The sequence below is a fragment of the Hyperolius riggenbachi genome, unplaced genomic scaffold, assembly GCF_040937935.1.
Source record: "Hyperolius riggenbachi isolate aHypRig1 unplaced genomic scaffold, aHypRig1.pri scaffold_120, whole genome shotgun sequence".
NCBI lineage: Eukaryota > Metazoa > Chordata > Amphibia > Anura > Hyperoliidae > Hyperolius > Hyperolius riggenbachi.
In genome coordinates, this window is record NW_027152343.1 from 367,315 (window position 1) to 387,656 (window position 20,342).

At 45.8% G+C, this 20,342-nt stretch overlaps 1 protein-coding gene across 1 annotated transcript in view; it reads right to left on the bottom strand.

Moving 5' to 3' along the window:
• Nucleotides 1–20,342, bottom strand: part of SLU7 (SLU7 homolog, splicing factor) — a 51,539-nt gene that overhangs the window by 21,499 nt on the left and 9,698 nt on the right. The window contains exons 4-9 of the mRNA XM_068264727.1: nucleotides 19,527–19,607; nucleotides 16,454–16,618; nucleotides 7,681–7,749; nucleotides 3,119–3,166; nucleotides 962–1,093; nucleotides 770–867 (exon numbers count right to left, since the gene is read on the bottom strand). Coding sequence (XP_068120828.1) covers nucleotides 770–867; nucleotides 962–1,093; nucleotides 3,119–3,166; nucleotides 7,681–7,749; nucleotides 16,454–16,618; nucleotides 19,527–19,607 — 593 coding nt within the window. The remainder of the gene's footprint in view (nucleotides 1–769; nucleotides 868–961; nucleotides 1,094–3,118; nucleotides 3,167–7,680; nucleotides 7,750–16,453; nucleotides 16,619–19,526; nucleotides 19,608–20,342) is intronic.

Consider the following 20,342-nt stretch of genomic DNA (forward strand, 5'->3'; position numbering starts at 1 on the left):
GATTGGGATGGATCACAGAGAGAACAAAGGTGATTGAGCAGATTGACTACAGGTGGCTGGAGGAAGCCCCATTTAAGTATAAATCTATATACTTGCCTTATCTCAAGTTTCCTTAACCTCCTTGGCGGTTAATTTATTCTGCAAAAATTGCAGAAATCCATTTTTTTTTTTTTAATTTTTATGTTTCATGTAAAGCTATCAGAGTGGTAGCTACATGAAACTCCAATAGAGGGCGCATGTGTCCGTCTAGTTCGATCGTCGCCGGCAACAATAGCAAACAGGGGAACGCGTATATAACGCGCTCCCCTGTTTGGCTTCTCCTGTCGCCATGGCGACAATCGGAATGACGTCATGGACGTCAGCCGATGTCCTGACGTCAGACGTCTCCGATCCAGCCCATAGCGCTGCTCGGAACTCATTGGTCCGGGCAGCGCAGGGCTCTGGCAGGGGGGGGGGGGGCCTCTTGCGCCGCTGCGTGCGGGCGATCGCCGCAGAGTGGCGGCGATCAAGCTGTACATGCGGCTAGCAAAGTGCTAGCTGCGCGTACAGCACTTTACAGGATGAAAATCGCCCCACCAGGGGCTGAGATCTCCTCCTGCGCGGCATACCGCCAGGGAGGTTAAACTATCCAGTAGAGAAACAGAAGGGATTGAGAAACACTAGTACATCAGCTACTTGTGCAGCTTGGCACAAACCGTAGTGATGTATATCAAAAGCCTCTAGTGGGCCAAAATCTATACAAAAACACATTTCCAGTCATATTACATACTCATCAGGATTCTTTCCGGCATCAGCATGTGGATTTTCCCTCATAGCTCTGGTTTTGGGGTCGTAATACGCAGAGTTAGGATTCAAGTTCCTCAAATACTACATAAAGGGAAAAAAAAGTAACATTAAAAGACCAAGCTAAAAATACAAATCACCTCAGAATGAATTTTATTGTACAGTTATACCATCTTACTTTGGCAGTATCTTCTCGAATACGCAGGTTCCTGACAGTAATTCTTCTCTTGGAGTCAAAGTTCTGTCCAGGCATATCAATGTCATCGGCGTATTTGTCTTCATCCTCGTCTTCACTGTTATGGTCTCTCTCCTGAGGAGCACAGGAAAGGATGGTTGGTTACAAGCATATGAGGCGCACCCATGCCATCTGTACAGCCACTAGGCACCAGATCCCTGATGAAGTGGGTTTAACCCCAGTTTAAAGGGAACCCAAGGTGAGAGACATATGGAGGCTGACATATTTATTCCCCTTTAAACAATGCACATTGCCTGGCTGTCATTCTGATCCTCTGCCTCTAATGCATTTAGACAAACCTGAACAAGCAGGTTTATGACCTGAAGTCTGACTGGATGAGCCAGATGCCCGTTTCAGGTCTGTGATTAACCTTCTGCCGCCCGCGTCACGCCAGTAGGCGTGGCCACGGCGGCAGCCCCAGGACCGCCTAACGCCAATTGGCGTAAAGTCCTGGGGCTCTGTTTTGCATGAGATCGCGCGCATGGTGCGCGCGCATCTCATGCTCGGAGGGCGGAGCTCCGCCCCGCCTTCAGTCTCCGAGCGGCTATTGCCCCTCGGGAGACTGTTAGACGGCGATCGCGCCGTCTAATTACTAGCTGCAGCGCTGCGATGAGCAGCAGCGCTGCACTGGGGACAGCCGTGTGACACGGCTGTCCCCATGGGGGACAAGAGAGCGATCAGCTCTCATAGGCAGAAGCCTATGACAGCCGATCGCCGTAATTGGCTGGCTGTGGGGAGGGAGGGAGGGAGGGTGGGAATAAATTTACAGAAACAGGTTTAAAAAAAAAAAAAAAAAAAAAAAAAAAAATTATTTAAAAAAAAATAAACATGGGGGGAGCGATCAGACCCCACCAACAGAGAGCTCTGTTGGTGGGGAGAAAAGGGGGGGGGGATCACTTGTGTGCTGAGTTATGCGGCCCTGCAGCTTGGCCTTAAAGCTGCAGTGGCCATTTTAGCTAAAAATTGCCTGGTCACTAGGGGGGTTTAGCCCTGCAGTCCTCAAGTGGTTAAGACACTACTGACCAGAAAGAGGAGCAGGACTGCCAGGCAACAGGGATTGCTTAAAGTGGACCTGAACTCATAACTTCATCACTGCTGTAAAAGATAAGCAATAGCATAATAACCTTTAAAAGAAAAAAAAACATTTCTTTGTTACAGCTGATACAAATCCTGGAATAAATCTGCGCTGTTTCTACTTCCTGCTTTCATGGAAGCAGACATATTGTTAACATCCTGTGCTTTCAAATGAGCTCATCTGCCTTATCTGCTGTGGCAGTCAGCTGACACATGGAAGAGATCAAATAACTTGTGATTAGACACAAATAAGGGGCAATTAGGCAGGCCAAACTCTCTAAATACATACAGGGTGCATTTCTCTATGTTTTCATTCTCTCCTGTGCAAGAGTTCAGGTCCACTTTAAAGAGGAGCTGTCAGCCATACTATCTCAGAAAAAAACCCACATATATAAGTAGATAAATACTTGCTCTACTTACATAATATATGTATTGCCCTGTTCACGGTTTGATTTTTCTACAGTAAAAAAAAAAAGAGAAAATCCTTAGCATTTCCCATTTTAAGTGTGGCTATTTTGAAGCCAATCCTGATGTATTTTCCTCCCTTACTCTCCTCTGCCTGATTTGCCTGCCCTTCACTATAGAAAGGGCATTGTCTCAGCAGGAGAAATATTGGCCAATCAGAGGGGAACAGAGGTGTGGGAGGGGAAACCAGGAGGGAAAGAGGCATCAGCCAATCAGGCTGCATTAGTTAAGTCTGAGGGGAAGTAGAGAAGCAAAAAAGGACAACCCAGCATGCCCTGCAACTTCCTTTTTGTGTACCAAATAAGAGTCAGGTAAACTGGGGAATGATCATTTATCATCAAGAAAAGTAATAGTGGTAATAGTGATTTTAACTTTTGGATTGCCTGGTTAGCATCCTTATTACTAGTTTACCAGATAAAAATAAAGAATTGATTTTTCATTTTATGCCCGACAGTTACACTTTAAAAGGAATCGAATATGATGGCAGCCACCATAGGTCTCTCACTTTGGGTTCGCTTTAACACGCAGTTGAAAACATTATCACATAATTAAACAGCTTACGGTCTGTGCGTTCTGTTCCTCTTCTCCCCAGTGGTGTCTTGGGGAGCTCTGAAGTAAAGAAAGCAAGATGGGTGACAACATACAAACATGGTCAAACTTAGCAAGCAATATTGTAATTACCGTATGGAAATAAGGAAGCTGCAGACTATTGAGCAGACTACCAGGAGGCCCTCAAGTAATGGAGAATAGCGGCTAGCAGGCTTCTCATATTACTGCACATGTAGAAGCTTATAGGGACTTTCATGGTCATGATCCTCACAGGCCTCGGTAAGGACCTGTACATATATAATGCAATGCAGAGCAGTACAGTACACTCCACTTGGCAATGCTACTGTCCATGGTGGAGCACTGAGTGACATGGCCCTACTAAATACAAGTCACCTGAGCCTGGCAACAATGCAGTAGAGGAGGTGCAGAGTGCATCGCTTTGTACTATGAGCAGTGTTCTCCCTAGAGCCTTTTAACTGGGCGGAGCGCCCGGCTGGTGGTCAGTCCCCGCCCGGCTGCTGTGATCACTAATCATATTTGCTGTCCTCTGAATCCTCCACGCTCATCCAGCACAGAGCACAGCGGCTGTGGTATTGGAGCTGGCCCGCTGTCACTCTGACACAATCTCCGCCCTCCTCCTCAGCTCCTGACAATCATTACAAGCCAGACCCCGGGAGCTTTGAAGGAGGCACACAGAGAAAGAACTGAGAGAACGTGGGCTTCCTGTGTCCCCTCTGGTGAGTCGCTGATCTGCCTGTCATGCAGAGGACGGGCTCTCCTCCTCCTGTCTTCCCAGCATGTGCTCCAGCCTCACCCGATCAGAGGTCCGTGTGGAGAAGCACTCGTTCATGCCGGGGAGAGTAACAGCAGGGCAGATGGTTATCTGATAGCAGTAATGGTCCCCAAGCAGTGGAATCCTTCTGGTCAGCTGCTGTCTCTGTGCTAGAGATCGGTATTATTTAGACAACTTTACATATACAACTGCTTCCCTTCCCCCACTGCTCTGCCCCAGACGGAGACGTTACATAGTAAATCTAGCTGTCCTGGACATCAGTCTGCAGACTTCCTGCAGTGTGCTGTGCACTCACATACATTTTCATTCCTGCATGTCTCTCACTCTCCCTCTACAACATTTCCCTCTGTCTAACTGACAAACTTTCTCCCTCTTTTTTTTCTTTCCCCTTCCCCAGTCACTTTCACACACACTCTCTCTGTCCCTCAAAGACAATCCATCTCCCTCCCAGACTCACACCTATTCCTCTTCCCTTCAGTTTGTATTTACTTTTTCTACTCCACCCCCTCTATATACTACATTTCCTGAATATATGTATGTCTGCTTACCAGTGCTTGACTTTGTTTAAGGGGAGAAGCCACAGCAGAAACCCCCAGGCACTTATTTTATCTTTGTAGTGCATGCTGTTTAGCAAGACAAACAAGCATGTCTACACTGGGCTTACTACCAATATGTCAGCCAAGACTTTTTGAATGACATAACAGAACGGTCTGTGGGCATTTGTGGTTTTGGGCCTAAATTAGTCACTCAGTCTACAGCCCTGTCTGGTATTATTCCGGCTTTGGCAGCGCTCTTATCGGATTGCCCCTCGCAACAGCTACACTCCGTGTAAGATGCCTCGGAATCCATTAGCATCATTTAGTGTAATCCTCTACCCCTATCGGCAGTGCCTAGTATGATTACCTCACCAACACCCAGCGCGATCCACCTACTCTCCTCCCCAGCGAGCAGCACCCAGCATGATCCTCCCTTTCCATTCTTACCTAATAGTAGCACACACCATCACCCTCTTTCCCCACCCGTCGCGACCTTAATAATCCCACCCGGCTACATTTTCATGCCACCCGGCTGGAAAAAAATTCTGGGGAGAACACTGTATGAGCATTGTTAAGAAGCATTGGAGCAGTTTAATATTTAGCTGCTCCAGTACTGCTTCAGGTCTTCACTGATCTTTCTGACAGCTACATTGTCTATGCTGCATGTCACGTGATCAGGAGCTGGAGGTACGGAAGCACAGAGCGTGCAACTGCTGGGAAGGACAGTAGAGACAAGACTGGAGCAGTGAATATTATACAGCTCTGTTACCCTACTCTGCTTTGTCGGGAGATGGTGTTGGAGGGAAAAGGTGTGTAGGTTTTGTGTATTTCACCAGCCATGTGGGAAGTTTGGATCTCAGGAGGGAGCCCCATACTGTCACTGGTGTGCTCATCTATGGGAAGTCAATGGGCTCGATTCACAAAGCGGTGCTAACCCAGTTAGCACGCCTAAAACACTTTAGGCGTGATAACCATCTCACCACGCTGGTGAAAAGCCAGTTTAGGCGTGATAAGTTTAGGCATGATAAGTTTAGATCGCGCGCAAAGCAGTGCCATTAAACTCTATGCGAAGTGCACCAGACTTTGCTAGCGCAAAACTTTTGATCAGCTGTGCACTGCGGTGCTAACCCAGTTGGTGCTTAAACTTATTATGCCTAAACTTATCATGCCTAAACTGAGTTTAGACGTGATAAGGGGCTTTTCACCAGGGTGCTAACTGTTAGCACCGCTTTGTGAATCAAGCCTAGTGTGTTGTCATTCTGTTACTGCTTGCAAAGATGCACATTTAAAGCTCTCGAGGGTGACATAAAATGGCAATGAGGGCCACATTCGGCCCACGGGCTGGAGTTTGACACCAGTGTTGTATTCACTATGTTCAGTAAATGTTGGTGTCCGCACTATATGATTTATAAAAACTACACTGCACAGGAAAGACTTCCCATTGCAGTTTGTCTTTCTGATCTGGCTGTAATGGCAGTCACCTCATGGAAAACACTTTCAAGAGAGTCTAGCATTCAGTAAACGGTTTGTGACTAAGTAGGCATGTGTGCATAAAAAGTAGTCTATTTCAATGGTGCAGCCGATAACACCCACAGATGTAGCACAATGTAGTGCATCAATGAATGCTATAAAATATGACTGTACACATCAGATTTCCGAAACTGTCCCACAACAATACCAGCAAGTCAAGATTTCTACATTTCTTCCCAGAACCAAAAGAGAAAACCATCTGGAAGTTGGGCTGGCATCAGAAAGTAAGTGAACCTAAAGTGGGGGAAAGAAGTTGAGTAGTCTTGCAGCTCCCCCAGGCCTCTCTGTTGTGTTGCTGTGCCCATCCAAAAGCTTGCTGACTGCACTAGTAGTGGTCGTAAGCGTGGTTACATCCTGTGGCTGGGAGTGTGATTGAAGAGGTGCGAGGATAGGACTAAGCATGTGCAGTAGCCCCTAACTGGTCCAGTCGGTAAGTTTTTGGAGAGGCAAGGCAACAACATGGTGGTCCTGGAGGAAACCGGGGACCTGAAAGTCTACGAGGGACTGGAAGAAGTCCCATGTAAGAAGAAAAAATTTTTTTTCCCACAGAAGGTTCACTTTATAGAAAAATATAGAAGGAACAATTTATGCTCCTTTCTCACCCTAGACATTTAATATCATAAATTGTTGAAACTCAAACCCCAAGGTTTACAAAATGTAAGCGCTTCGTAAGAGATGGCTGATGTGTTTATAGGATTAAAGTCCAATTCCAGGAACATTTTGCCCCTCTCTTACCCAGTCCAAGACAATGAAGTGTTACCCAAACCCCTTATTCATTTTCAGGTATAGATGTTGGGGCCATGTGACTGCATTGCCCTCCCCTTGCAAGCTGATTGAGCTGCTTCAGACTCCCATTCTTCCCTACAAATCAAACAGTTGCATCCTGTGCCGAGATATTTTGTCACTAGATTGGTGTCTAGCCACAGGCCCTTCCCTCAGTTACTGTAGAGTCGCATAAATGTCCCAGAGCTGGACTTTCTCCTTCATCAAAACAACAAGCGCCAAGATTACTCAGCAGTCAGTAGAATCTCTGCCTTATTTCAGTACTGGGTGTGGACTTCAGGTGATCTCTGTGCTGAGTATCTGGCCACTGGACCTCCACACTAGGTAGCATTTAGGGCTTTATTTGGGGTTGGAGAAAGAATACATGCTGAGGATCACAACTATCGGAGCAGAGACTGTTTTATGCTGGGGTGGGAAGAGTTCTAGGACAGAGGGTGAAGACTGTATATTATGTTTGTGGGTGGGGGTACTATGACTGAGGTGGGGGTACATTGAAATGTTGGCTGTTGCTTTGCATTGCCCCAACTGCTTTGGGGCCAAAACAAATCCACCAAGTTGTCAAAGCCAAACCTAGACATTGAGTAGCAGCCAAATCCCACCAACAAAACCCTTTGCAGCATGTCCCACAAAAGCTTGTTATGCACCCACACCACTCCATGATATCAATCCACATCTTCTATTGAAAAAATGGGGTGAAGAAGGGTGGGCTTAGTGTTTGTAGCAGCCAATTCTCTCCTTCATTAGAGTGAAGGGGAGCAAATGAACAGCACATGTTTCACATATGCATTGCCAAAACGTACCAGAAATTTACTATGTGGAGTTTCTTGAGGTAGGGGGCATGAAAAGATGACCAGGGAAAAAATCCTGCCCATTAGCTGTAAGCAATGTAGCATTAAGAGACATAACCAGCCTATGAGGATATAAACTCTTACCACTTGTTCTGACAGCTTCCCTGAGGCCAACTCCTCCTGCAGCTTCTGGGCCTTCAGTGTACGTTTTGCCTGCAAATAAAAAATAACACTAAGTCTTAGCAATAGACTTGAACACTCATCAAGACCACACCCCAAAATACCGTATATTCCGGCGTATAAGACGACTGGTTGTATAACACGACTGGGCATATAAGACGACTAGGCAGATAAAACGACAGTGGGGATATACTCGCCGTATAAGACTACCCCTTTTCCAACACACCAAATAAAAAAAAAATCATAAACTGGTGCTATGTATGAACATGAAAACTGTAGGAGGCGCCCTTGTTGTTAATTCTGTGGTACCGTATAAGATAAAGTATATAATAAAAACATCGATCGCCTACCTTATGAAAAGATACTTCACTCAGTAGGGAAGATAAAGAACATTTATTGGTAAGAAGCACTCTGGACAACGCGTTTCACGGTATAAACCGCTTCATCAGATCAAAATATGGTGCTTTAGAGAAAACTTATGACAATAATGGACACTCAGTACGCCACCATACCAAAAACATCATAAAAAATGGCAATCTTATTAATAACTAAAAAATATAAATAAAGTATACACTTGGTATTAGTCATTAGGTTAAGCATCAATCAAATCAAACAAACGAGAATTATCCAACATTGATGTACATTAATAAGACTCATCACTCTGCAGGTAATCTGTGTATCTGGCCCTGATGAAGCTTGGTGACGCCAAGCGAAACTAGTCAGCGATTGGTCGCCTTCATCCAGCCCACTGACTCACCTGGCGGTGACGAGCTGGGGAATCTGTCTCTGCGCATGGAGTGCGGCGTCCTACCAAGCAAGCCGGCCGCCGTGTTTTGAGACCAGTCCAGGGCATTTATGCCTGGACTCTTACGGGTGAGCTGATCATTTGGAGGAAAAGGGGGCGAGCGGATCCGGCTGCCCCCCACCGCGTACTTGCCGACGCGCTCTGCTGATCTCCCAGTTACCGAAGTCCGAGACCCATCAAGTGTTCTTGGACTACACGCCGGACCAGATCGCACCCAGGGGCCCCCCCCCCTTTGTGGATTACAATCGGTGCAGCCTGCCTATGCGGCTGATTGAGTAGCCAGGTGAAGTATCTCAGTTAAACTTGCGATGGACATCTGGAGGTCGTGAGTATGAGAACCTACACGCAGTGAATATATGATTTAAATGTGCCAGTTCACTTGAATGAGACATTTCACGTCTATTTGGAGGACACTGGACACTTTGCCACAGAATCCTGTGTGTCTTTGAATCTAGGCTGTCCCTCTTCCGACAGACGGACTAATCTCAGTGCCACTCATGGGGTATCCCGTAAACATCTGGATGCGTATGGTGTGAAGTGTGTCAGTGTGGTCTGGATGTTGGCTTGGTTTTAATTAATTGACAACAGCGCTGTTGCTTTTATAGCTCCGTGTGCATTTTTCAATTGGTCTTGCAAATATGTTTAATCTATAGTCAATAAAAGTTTTCTATTTTGCATACACCGTTGAGTCCAAAAGAGCCCTATGTTAATTTAATTTGCATCCACAAATAAGGTTCAGGACCACTGCCCAACCTGGCAAAGGTGATGTACATGTACGTACCTACCTATGTCCCTAACCTTTCCCCATACCCTATACCCTGTATATATATTATATAAGAAGCCCGTTATATATATATAAAAAGAGCTACAATGCGTTGTCTGGTAGCTTAGGGGTTAGCTCATCGTATAATAATGGTAATACGCAGGTGAATGAGATGACCAAACTCTCAATGTGATGATAAAACTTATGATTACTAGCTCTGATGTAAAACCTATGATTTATCAATTATTAGCTCCATTGCAACATACAGAATTACCACATGGTGGCAGCAGATGCCATAAAACTCATCTTGATTACTGTCCTCCATTGCCCATAGGATACATAAGGTTGTTCCTAGTAATCATGCATTTATCCATTATCCTCAAAAGAAAGCAAGGAAAAGTAAAATTCATACTATGACCGTACTTCCATCCTGGGTTTTCACAAATTGCGCATATTACGTCCGCTATTATCTATATGATTTTTCCGCATTCTGCGCCATTACATTGGCCCTTTCCTACTTATGCCCTCAGTTAAAATGGCCGCGCTTCCATCCCGCGCATGCGTAAGAGACGCATATTGTGCCCGCTATCCTCTACCCGATACTTCCGCATTCAGCGACGCTACACAGGCCTCTAGCATGTATAGATACACGCCTCCTCACAGACGTGATACCTCGGATGGCCGTAATTGACATCTATTGCGGCCAGTCAATAGATTTCACCTCCCTATGACGCATCCCACTATCTGCCTACTCACGCCCACTTCCTGTATGGAGGTGGACAGACTATAACTACAAGCACTCACCCCCTATTCGGTTTGGCGCCCAGAACTCTCATACCAGTGTTATAGGTGAGTGTCTCTCCATATACCTAATTCTCTTGGAGTACATTAAACGGCCATTAGGACTGTATTAACACTTTGGGACCCAGCTTACTCATATCACTGTAATGTCCATTTCTGCTTCCAATACACATGTTATCTTCCACTACCTTTTTTTTTAACTTAACTAGGGCGATCTAATGGTCCTCTAGGGACAAATGTGTGTATATGTGTGTGTGTGTGTGTGTGTGTGTGTGTGTGTGTGTGTGTGTGTGTGTGTGTGTGTGTGTGTGTGTGTGTGTGTGTGTGTGTGTGTGTGTGTGTGTGTGTGTGTGTGTGTGTGTGTGTGTGTGTGTGTGTGTGTGTGTGTGTGTGTGTGTGTGTGTGTGTGTGTGTGTGTGTGTGTGTGTGTGTGTATGTATGTATGTATATATATATGTATATATGTATGTATGTAACGGGCTTCTTATATATTTTTTTACAATGATTTTATATTATATTTTAGACACTAGGCTTTAATATGCTTATTATTCTGGGGATACACAGATTACCTGCAGAGTGATGAGTCTTATTGATGTACATCAATGTTGGATAATGCTCGTTTGTTTGATTTGATTGATGCTTAACCTAATGACTAATACCAAGTGTATACTTTATTTATATTTTTTAGTTATTAATAAGATTGCCATTTTTTATGATGTTTTTGGTATGGTGGCGTACTGAGTGTCCATTATTGTCATATGTTTTCTCTAAAGCACCATATTTTGACCTGATGAAGCGGTTTATACCGTGAAACGCATTGTCCAGAGTGCTTCTTACCAATAAATGTTCTTTATCTTCCCTACTGAGTGAAGTATCTTTTCATAAGAATACACACAGTAATTACAGCGCTAATAATCAATAGCAGTCTATAGGTGGTGCGCGCTATACACAGTTTACCAAACCGTCAAGTAAAATTATAGTCCCAACATAGCCTGCGCTCATTCCATGCGTCCAAAGGTCCACACGTCTCTGTGTTCTTTCCCCTTAAGCATAGATACACCTCAAATACAAACACAAACAAGAGAATGATAGTGCAGACTGTCTACTATAAACAGGCACCCTCTGGTGTGAGCAAACTTGCTTTACTCGTGAAGGTTAAGGGGGGCTGGAGATACCGTCACCACTAAACCATACTCTCCCCACCGTTCCCTATGTCTCCCCTGCTCACCGTCAGCCAGCTGGTAAAGGTTTAGCAGGGTCACCTTCAATCTACCTTCTTTAGCCAAGATTACCACTCCACGAGTATAATGCTACTTAATAGCACATCCGTTTGTTCCACATCAAGTTCTCTTTAAAACACATGTCACAGAATAATACCGATCCCCAGTCTAGGGCCACGGCTGGACTCGTCTCGTATCGTCTAATCCGGCGTTCCCCGTATCCTCCTTGCTGCTCCAAGCCACGCCCGACCGGTTTCGTCACACCTTGTGACTCATCAGGGGCTAATGGAGCATGCGCGCGGAGGATCCTCTTATATCGTATTCCCTTGTCAGGGCGGAAGTTAGCCTGGTACGCTGCCCTGTTTCACTTCCGCCCCCCTCCTAGTTCCGTCTTCCTGGTCTGCGCACATCACATGACCCTAGGGCTATGACGCACACCAGTTCAACATACTCCCCTGTCTAGTTGCCTCCCCCCAGCTGTCACAATGTAACAGCTCACATTCCCATGGATACGCCACGGACGCCTTCCCCTCAACGCCACGTAACCGTACATTAACCGCATCAGCCGCATCCTATAACCAGACTGGCGATCGGTTTACACTTAGGTTTACCTGTGGGGCCTTGCTACTCCATTACAATTACCTAACCTACCACTAACATATTACATTCTACTCCCGGGATGTGATATTTTGGGGACTCCGCCTCTGCCTCTATGGCACAGATTAACTCATATCCATATCAGATTCTCCAGTACAGGGGAATATAACGGAGAATCTGATATGGATATGAGTTAATCTGTGCCATAGAGGCAGAGGCGGAGTGCCACCTTAAGAATGAAGGGTATATGTTCCTATACGCTTAAGATGGAAAAATGTGATTAGTAGTGACGAGATAGTCCCCAAAATATCACATCCCGGGAGTAGAATGTAATATGTTAGTGGTAGGTTAGGTAATTGTAATGGAGTAGCAAGGCCCCACAGGTAAACCTAAGTGTAAACCGATCGCCAGTCTGGTTATAGGATGCGGCTGATGCGGTTAATGTACGGTTACGTGGCGTTGAGGGGAAGGCGTCCGTGGCGTATCCATGGGAATGTGAGCTGTTACATTGTGACAGCTGGGGGGAGGCAACTAGACAGGGGAGTATGTTGAACTGGTGTGCGTCATAGCCCTAGGGTCATGTGATGTGCGCAGACCAGGAAGACGGAACTAGGAGGGGGGCGGAAGTGAAACAGGGCAGCGTACCAGGCTAACTTCCGCCCTGACAAGGGAATACGATATAAGAGGATCCTCCGCGCGCATGCTCCATTAGCCCCTGATGAGTCACAAGGTGTGACGAAACCGGTCGGGCGTGGCTTGGAGCAGCAAGGAGGATACGGGGAACGCCGGATTAGACGATACGAGACGAGTCCAGCCGTGGCCCTAGACTGGGGATCGGTATTATTCTGTGACATGTGTTTTAAAGAGAACTTGATGTGGAACAAACGGATGTGCTATTAAGTAGCATTATACTCGTGGAGTGGTAATCTTGGCTAAAGAAGGTAGATTGAAGGTGACCCTGCTAAACCTTTACCAGCTGGCTGACGGTGAGCAGGGGAGACATAGGGAACGGTGGGGAGAGTATGGTTTAGTGGTGACGGTATCTCCAGCCCCCCTTAACCTTCACGAGTAAAGCAAGTTTGCTCACACCAGAGGGTGCCTGTTTATAGTAGACAGTCTGCACTATCATTCTCTTGTTTGTGTTTGTATTTGAGGTGTATCTATGCTTAAGGGGAAAGAACACAGAGACGTGTGGACCTTTGGACGCATGGAATGAGCGCAGGCTATGTTGGGACTATAATCTTTTCATAAGGTAGGCGATCGATGTTTTTATTATATACTTTATCTTATACAGTACCACAGAATTAACAACAAGGGCGCCTCCTACAGTTTTCATATTTATGTCTAACATCCCACATGGTGGGATTGTTATTTTTGCCACAAGTCTGTGGTAAAAAAGTTTTTTTTACCACAGTTTTTTCCAAAGGAGCTGCGACCAGTCATCGAAAAGACCGAGTGGGGACGGGATTTCCCCACATGCCTATCTGCAACCCACACTTGTGAGTAGTATTTTATTTATTTTTAAACCGGTTTACTAAGATAATACACTATAGGGGCTCCCGGTGTCTCTGTGGTTTTTTGTTCGTTCTTATCTACCACAGTTCCCACTATGTATGAACAGATACTGGTGCTGTGCTGTATGTAGTACACAGTATATAACAGTATATACAGGGAGTGCAGAATTATTAGGCAAATGAGTATTTTGACCACATCATCCTCTTTATGCATGTTGTCTTACTCCAAGCTGTATAGGTTCGAAAGCCTACTACCAATTAAGCATATTAGGTGATGTGCATCTCTGTAATGAGAAGGGGTGTGGTCTAATGACATCAACACCCTATATCAGGTGTGCATAATTATTAGGCAACTTCCTTTCCTTTGGCAAAATGGGTCAAAAGAAGGACTTGACAGGCTCAGAAAAGTCAAAAATAGTGAGATATCTTGCAAAGGGATGCAGCACTCTTAAAATTGCAAAGCTTCTGAAGCGTGATCATCGAACAATCGATCGTTTCATTCTAAATAGTCAACAGTGTCGCAAGAAGCATGTGGAAAAACCAAGGGGCAAAATAACTGCCCATTAACTGAGAAAAGTGAAGTGTGCAGCTGCCAAGATGCCACTTGCCACCAGTTTGGACATATTTCAGAGCTGCAACATCACTGGAGTTCCCAAAAGCACAAGGTGTGCAATACTCAGAGACATGGCCAAGGTAATAAAGGCTGAAAGACGACCACCACTGAACAAGACACACAAGCTAAAACTTCAAGACTGGGCCAAGAAATATCTCAAGACTGATTTTTTTAAGGTTTTATGGACTGATGAAATGAGAGGGAGTCTTGATGGGCCAAATGGATGGGCCCGTGGCTGGATTGGTAAAGGGCAGAGAGCTCCAGTCCGACTCAGACGCCAGCAAGGTGGAGGTGGAGTACTGGTTTGGGCTGGTATCATCAAAGATGAGCTTGTGGGGCCTTTTCGGGTTGAGGATGGAGTCAAGCTCAACTCCCAGTCCTACTGCCAGTTTCTGGAAGACACCTTCTTCAAGCAGTGGTACAGGAAGAAGTCTGCATCCTTCAAGAAAAACATGATTTTCATGCAGGGCAATGCTCCATCACACGCGTCCAAGTACTCCACAGCGTGGCTGGCAAGAAAGGTTATAAAAGAAGAAAATCTAATGACATGGCCTCCTTGTTCACCAGATCTGAACCCCATTGAGAACCTGTGGTCCATCATAAAATGTGAGATTTACAAGGAGGGAAAACAGTACACCTCTCTGAACAGTGTCTGTAAGGCTGTGGTTGCCGCTGCACACAATGTTGAAGGTGAACAGATCAAAACACTGACAGAATCCATGGATGGCAGGCTTTTGAGTGTCCTTGCAAAGAAAGGTAGCTATATTGGTCACTGATTTGCTTTTGAATGTCAGAAATGTATATTTGTGAATGTTGAGATGTTATATTGCTTTCACTGGTAAAAATAAATAATTGAAATGGGTATATATTTGTTTTTTGTTAAGTTGCCTAATAATTATGCACAGTAATAGTCACCTGCACACACAGATATCCCCCTAAAATAGCTAAAACTAAAAACGACTTTCAAACATATTCGGCTTTGATATTAATGAGTTTTTTGGGTTCATTGAGAACATGGTTGTTGTTCAATAATAAAATTATTCCTCAAAAATACAACTTGCCTAATAATTCTGCACTCCCTGTAGGTGAGAGAGAGAGTGTCAGAGAGGTATGAAAGAATAGATTGCGCTGTGCCCATAAAACACGTCTCTTTCACCTGTCTGGCCCACTATTGTAACCTTTTTACCTCCTACTCTGCCTCTCAGATCTCGCACATGTGCGCCTGCACCACTTCACTACAGTCCTCAGCAGCGAGATCTGAGATTCGATAACAGTATCACCCGGCATCAAAGACACCAGGCATATAAGACGACCCCTGACTTAACATAAGATTCTCAAGGGTTAAAAAGTAGTCTTATACGCCAGAATATACAGTAACAAGAGCCTTTTGCAATTATTATGAAGCCGGATTAGTAAAAAAAAATTAAACAACATTGTTTTTAATCAGAATTGATCAGCACTGGTCAGAGCAGGGATAAGGTCTCCAGCACCAAAGGATGAGACACCAAACTGCTGCGCCCCTCCATCCCACCTGCCATCACATTAATTGCTATTAGGCTAACAAGCGGCGCCCCCCCCCCCCCCCCCCCCAAACACCTTAATCTCTACTTATCTGGTTTGCAGTCACTGCCATGTATCCCCTTGTCTTATTTCTCTCTGCTTCAAACACAATAGGGGAATAATAGAATGAGTTGTGCGCCCTCTCCTACACTGCACCCTGAGGCTGAGCCTCTCTCGCCTCTGCCTCGGAACTGGTGTATGGAGCAGCATATAAAAAGGCATAAAAGCAGTTGGGACAATCAGATGTTGTAAAGGTGGCCATAAACTACTCAATGTGGCCAACAGATAGATCCCTCTCAGATGTAAGCGTTAGGAAGATGCACAGCGGTGTAAACAGTTGATCTTCAAAGTGCCAGGCTATGTCCACACAGCACTGCAGACGAACATCGGTAGAAAGGAAGAATCATAAGGGAGGTTCATAAGGGTGTGTGCCGCTGGGGATATGGAGGCGCAGCATTACTTACCTACGGGGTGCTGCTCCTCTGTCCCACAGCCTGTACAACATGCACCATTTTCTCAAGCTGACCGCAGCTTCTGCCGGCATTTGCAATTCCTGGCAGCTGCCAGGATACATGCCAGGCAATGAAGCCCAGGAGACCCGACCCCTTCCCCTCCGGAAATTACAAATGCCGGCAGAAGCTGTGGTCTGCCTGAGAAGACTGGCTGGGGGCCAGAAGAGCAACACCCAACACCCCGTAAGCAATAGTACTTCCCCCAACCCCCGTGGCACACACCCTTATTAATTTGTTTTTTTTTGGGGGGGAGGGAACACTGTTCTTGTTTTTTTTTATGGGGGTGTTCGGAGGAGGCACATTGTTCAGGTCCCTTTAACCTATGTGATATCGGGGGGAAGGAATGACTTACTAAATCCACTTTGGAATGCTCTTCCACAATCTTCATATGCTCTTCTGGGTTGTAGCCGTTCCATCTGTCTCTCTTCCCATCATAATCCAGCATAAGCTGAGGCTGCTCGAATTCATCTGGAGCAATATTCATGCCGTTAAATTTAGCTCCTACTCTTCGAGGTCTCTGAAAAATTAGACAGTAAATTTTCAATAGATTAAACACATAACACTAACTCATGAGAACTCATAAGGCTTTAATTTTACCACCTTCATATAGTATGAGAGCTTACCTACACAATCTGTATAGTACAATAGTATTCAAAATCTGTTGGCCCTCATACTACATGGAAGTGTTAAAATTGGCCAATCAAATTTGACTGTGTCTATGCACCCCAAGAACTCCTCTTTGGCTACAAGAAAAAACAACGGTCATCTGTCCAAGATGTGACACCATCTCTACTACTTTAAATTCACAGTAGAGCTTGTGGTCATGTAACGGCTCTTCATCCATTCTACGGTCTCCAGAAGAGGAGTACTGTGCCAGAGGATAGAGACCTATTGTTTCATTGATTTTTATAGAGCTGGTAAAATAATATCATGCTCCACAGTTTCCCAAAGAGACTGTGGCCTGGACAGGCAGCATCCAAGTCATGACATGTGACAGGAAGTTATACTATGAATTGCAGGTATTAGAGGGGCATTTCTTTAGGACTGATCAAGTGATTACACAGAAGGCTAAAACTCCCATCTGTCAAAAACTCTCTGCTTGATTTCTATTTGCACAGAACCAATACTTACCCGGGGCTTCCTCCAGCCCCATAAACGAGCAAGTCCCCCACCGTCCTCCCGCGATCATCCCCAGTAATTGCTTTAGTCGGCTCCAGTCTGGGTCTTCTGCGCATGCGCAGAAGACACAGACTGACGTGAGTTAAGCAATTACCAGGGCTGATCTCAGCTGAACGCCAAACCGCGGGAGGACGGCGAGGGACTTGCATGTGCTTATGGGGCTGGAGGAAGCCCTGGGGTAAGTATCGGTTCTGTGTACTTTATGATCTCTGGTTTATTTTAACACATAAATAAAGCAGCAAAGAAAGTATTTGCAAAAACCCTTACAGCAGAGGTGTCCAAACTTTTTAGGCCAAGAACCATATTGCCATTCTTGAAATTACTAGCACAATTAAAAACACAATTTTTGCCGATTGCCCCTAGGTACGCTATGCCTATAAGATTTTGCATAAACATTTCCACGGGAAGTAAACCGTATACCATGTGCAGTTATAGTATGTCCCCTTCAGTATGCAGGGATACTGTTGCTGGCACAGTGGCGGCTGCTAATCAGTGGTTGTTATTGCTGCTGGTTCAATAGCAACTGATAACAAGTGGCTGCTTCCACTGCTGACACAGTAGCGATTGCCAGTGAGTGGCTACTGCTGGCAGAGGCGGCTGCTAGTGAGTGGCTACTGCTGGCAGAGGCGGCTGCTAGTGAGTGGCTACTGCTGGCAGAGGCGGCTGCTAGTGAGTGGCTCCTGCTGGCAGAGGCGGCTGCTAGTGAGTGGCTACTGCTGGCAGAGGCGGCTGCTAGTGAGTGGCTACTGCTGGCAGAGGCGGCTGCTAGTGAGTGGCTACTGCTGGCAGAGGCGGCTGCTAGTGAGTGGCTACTGCTGGCAGAGGCGGCTGCTAGTGAGTGGCTACTGCTGGCAGAGGCGGCTGCTAGTGAGTGGCTACTGCTGGCAGAGGCGGCTGCTAGTGAGTGGCTACTGCTGGCAGAGGCGGCTGCTAGTGAGTGGCTACTGCTGGCAGAGGCGGCTGCTAGTGAGTGGCTACTGCTGGCATAGAGGCGGCTGCTAGTGAGTGGCTACTGCTGGCATAGAGGCGGCTGCTAGTGAGTGGCTACTGCTGGCATAGAGGCGGCTGCTAGTGAGTGGCTACTGCTGGCATAGAGGCGGCTGCTAGTGAGTGGCTACTGCTGGCAGAGGCGGCTGCCAGTGAGTGGCTACTGCTGGCAGAGGCGGCTGCTAGTGAATGGCTACTGCTGGCATAGAGGCGGCTGCTAGTGAGTGGCTACTGTTGGCATAGAGGCGGCTGCTAGTGAGTGGCTACTGCTGACAGAGGTGGCTGCTAGTAAGTGGCTGCTGCTACTAGCATAGTGGTGGCTGCTAGTGAGTGGCCACTGCAGCTGGCATAGTGGCAGCTGCTGAGTGGCTGCCACTACTGCTGGCATAACGGCAACTGCAAATAGGTGGCTGCTGCTGGCACAGTGGTGGCCTCTAATCGTTGGCTGCTGATGGCACAATGTTGGCTGCCCCCTTCTTCACAATGGCCTCAATTCACTAAGCTTTTCTCCTGTCTTTAATAACTCTTCTAGAGTTATCACCATGGTTTTAGGGCATGTAGTATTCAGGAAACATTTTACCTCAGGCAAACCTAAAGTTAACTCTTCTGTCTTTAAGTTAACTCTTCAATCCTTAAAATAACTCCAGAGTTAAAGACAGGCTGTTTATTAACTGCATGTGAAAATAACTACAGAGGAGATAAATTAACTACAGAGGAGGTAAAATAACTACAGAGGAGGTAACTTAAGTAATGAAGAGATAAGATAACTCTCTCTTATGTGGAGGTAAGTTTTCTCTTGCCTTATTATCTCCAGCATGATCTTAGTGAATTGAGGCCAATGTCACTGGCTGTTCTGCATTCCTCTTCTTCCTCCATCAATGTTCCAATACATTTCTATAGGACAATAAAAAAAATGGCCACCCGACAAAAAAATGACCACAAATGCAGACACAGACGCCCATTTTTTTTATTTTAGTTCTGCAGGCCACATGGAACAATTAACAGAAGAGAGCTTTGATGGTCACTGGAAAAGGCTTGACGGGCTGCGATTCGCCCACAGGCTTGACAGTGGACATGCCTGCCTCACAGTGTGCATAGCTGATGTAGAGAACTACTTCCACCCCCACACACACACACACACGCACCTCCCCCCATAAAAGTGAAATTTCAATCAAAAGTTATACATGGCATTAATACAAGCAAAACACTGTCAATGGACTGTAGATCAGTGCATGAAGTGGAATGGTGGAAACACTAACCTCAAAACAATCCTTCTTCTTGTGTGTCATGGAGCCGCAGTTCTCGCACGCTCCCTGTCGATACTTTGTTGCGATCGTCCCCTAAAATCAGTAAAACACAATTATATTATCTGTTCAGATGTATATGTCACCTTTAATGGAAATGTGTAGTGACAGAAATGCAGAAGCTGCCATGACTCACAACATTAGCACCTTTTAGAATGTGCTAATCTAGGTGTACATTAAACAATGTGAGTCCGACATCGGGAACAAGGTTTCCCTGACTGAAACATGATTGGGAAATAATGATCATTTTACCAATTTGCACCACTCAATATCAAATCAGGTTATATAGAATCTATATTATAGATCACATCCCCACTGGCAGCTTTGTACCTCAGCTTGCACAGGATGCTTGCGCATCACAATTTATTTTTCTTTTACAGGAGCCATCAACAATTAGCAGGTAAGATCTACTTTACTGATTGACTGAAAAATAGATGGATAGAGGGAAGGATTTAAAGTGAAACTTAAAGAGAACCTGTAACAAAAAAAAATTCCCCTGGGGGTTACTCACCTCGGGAGGGGAAAGCTTCAGGGTCCCCATGAGGCTTCCCCCTCCCCTGTAGCTGCAGGCAGTCCAGCGCTGGCTCCCCCAAAGTGTCCCAGAATCCTCTCTCAACAAGCCTGACAAGCTCTGATAAGCACTGATTTATTTACCTCTCCTGGCTCCAGTGGGGGAGCTGTTGCGGCTCTCCGCACGGAGATAGGCGAAAATAGCCGATCTCTGTCGAGTCTGCTTTACTGCGCTGAAAACTTACGCCTGCCCAGTAGAAT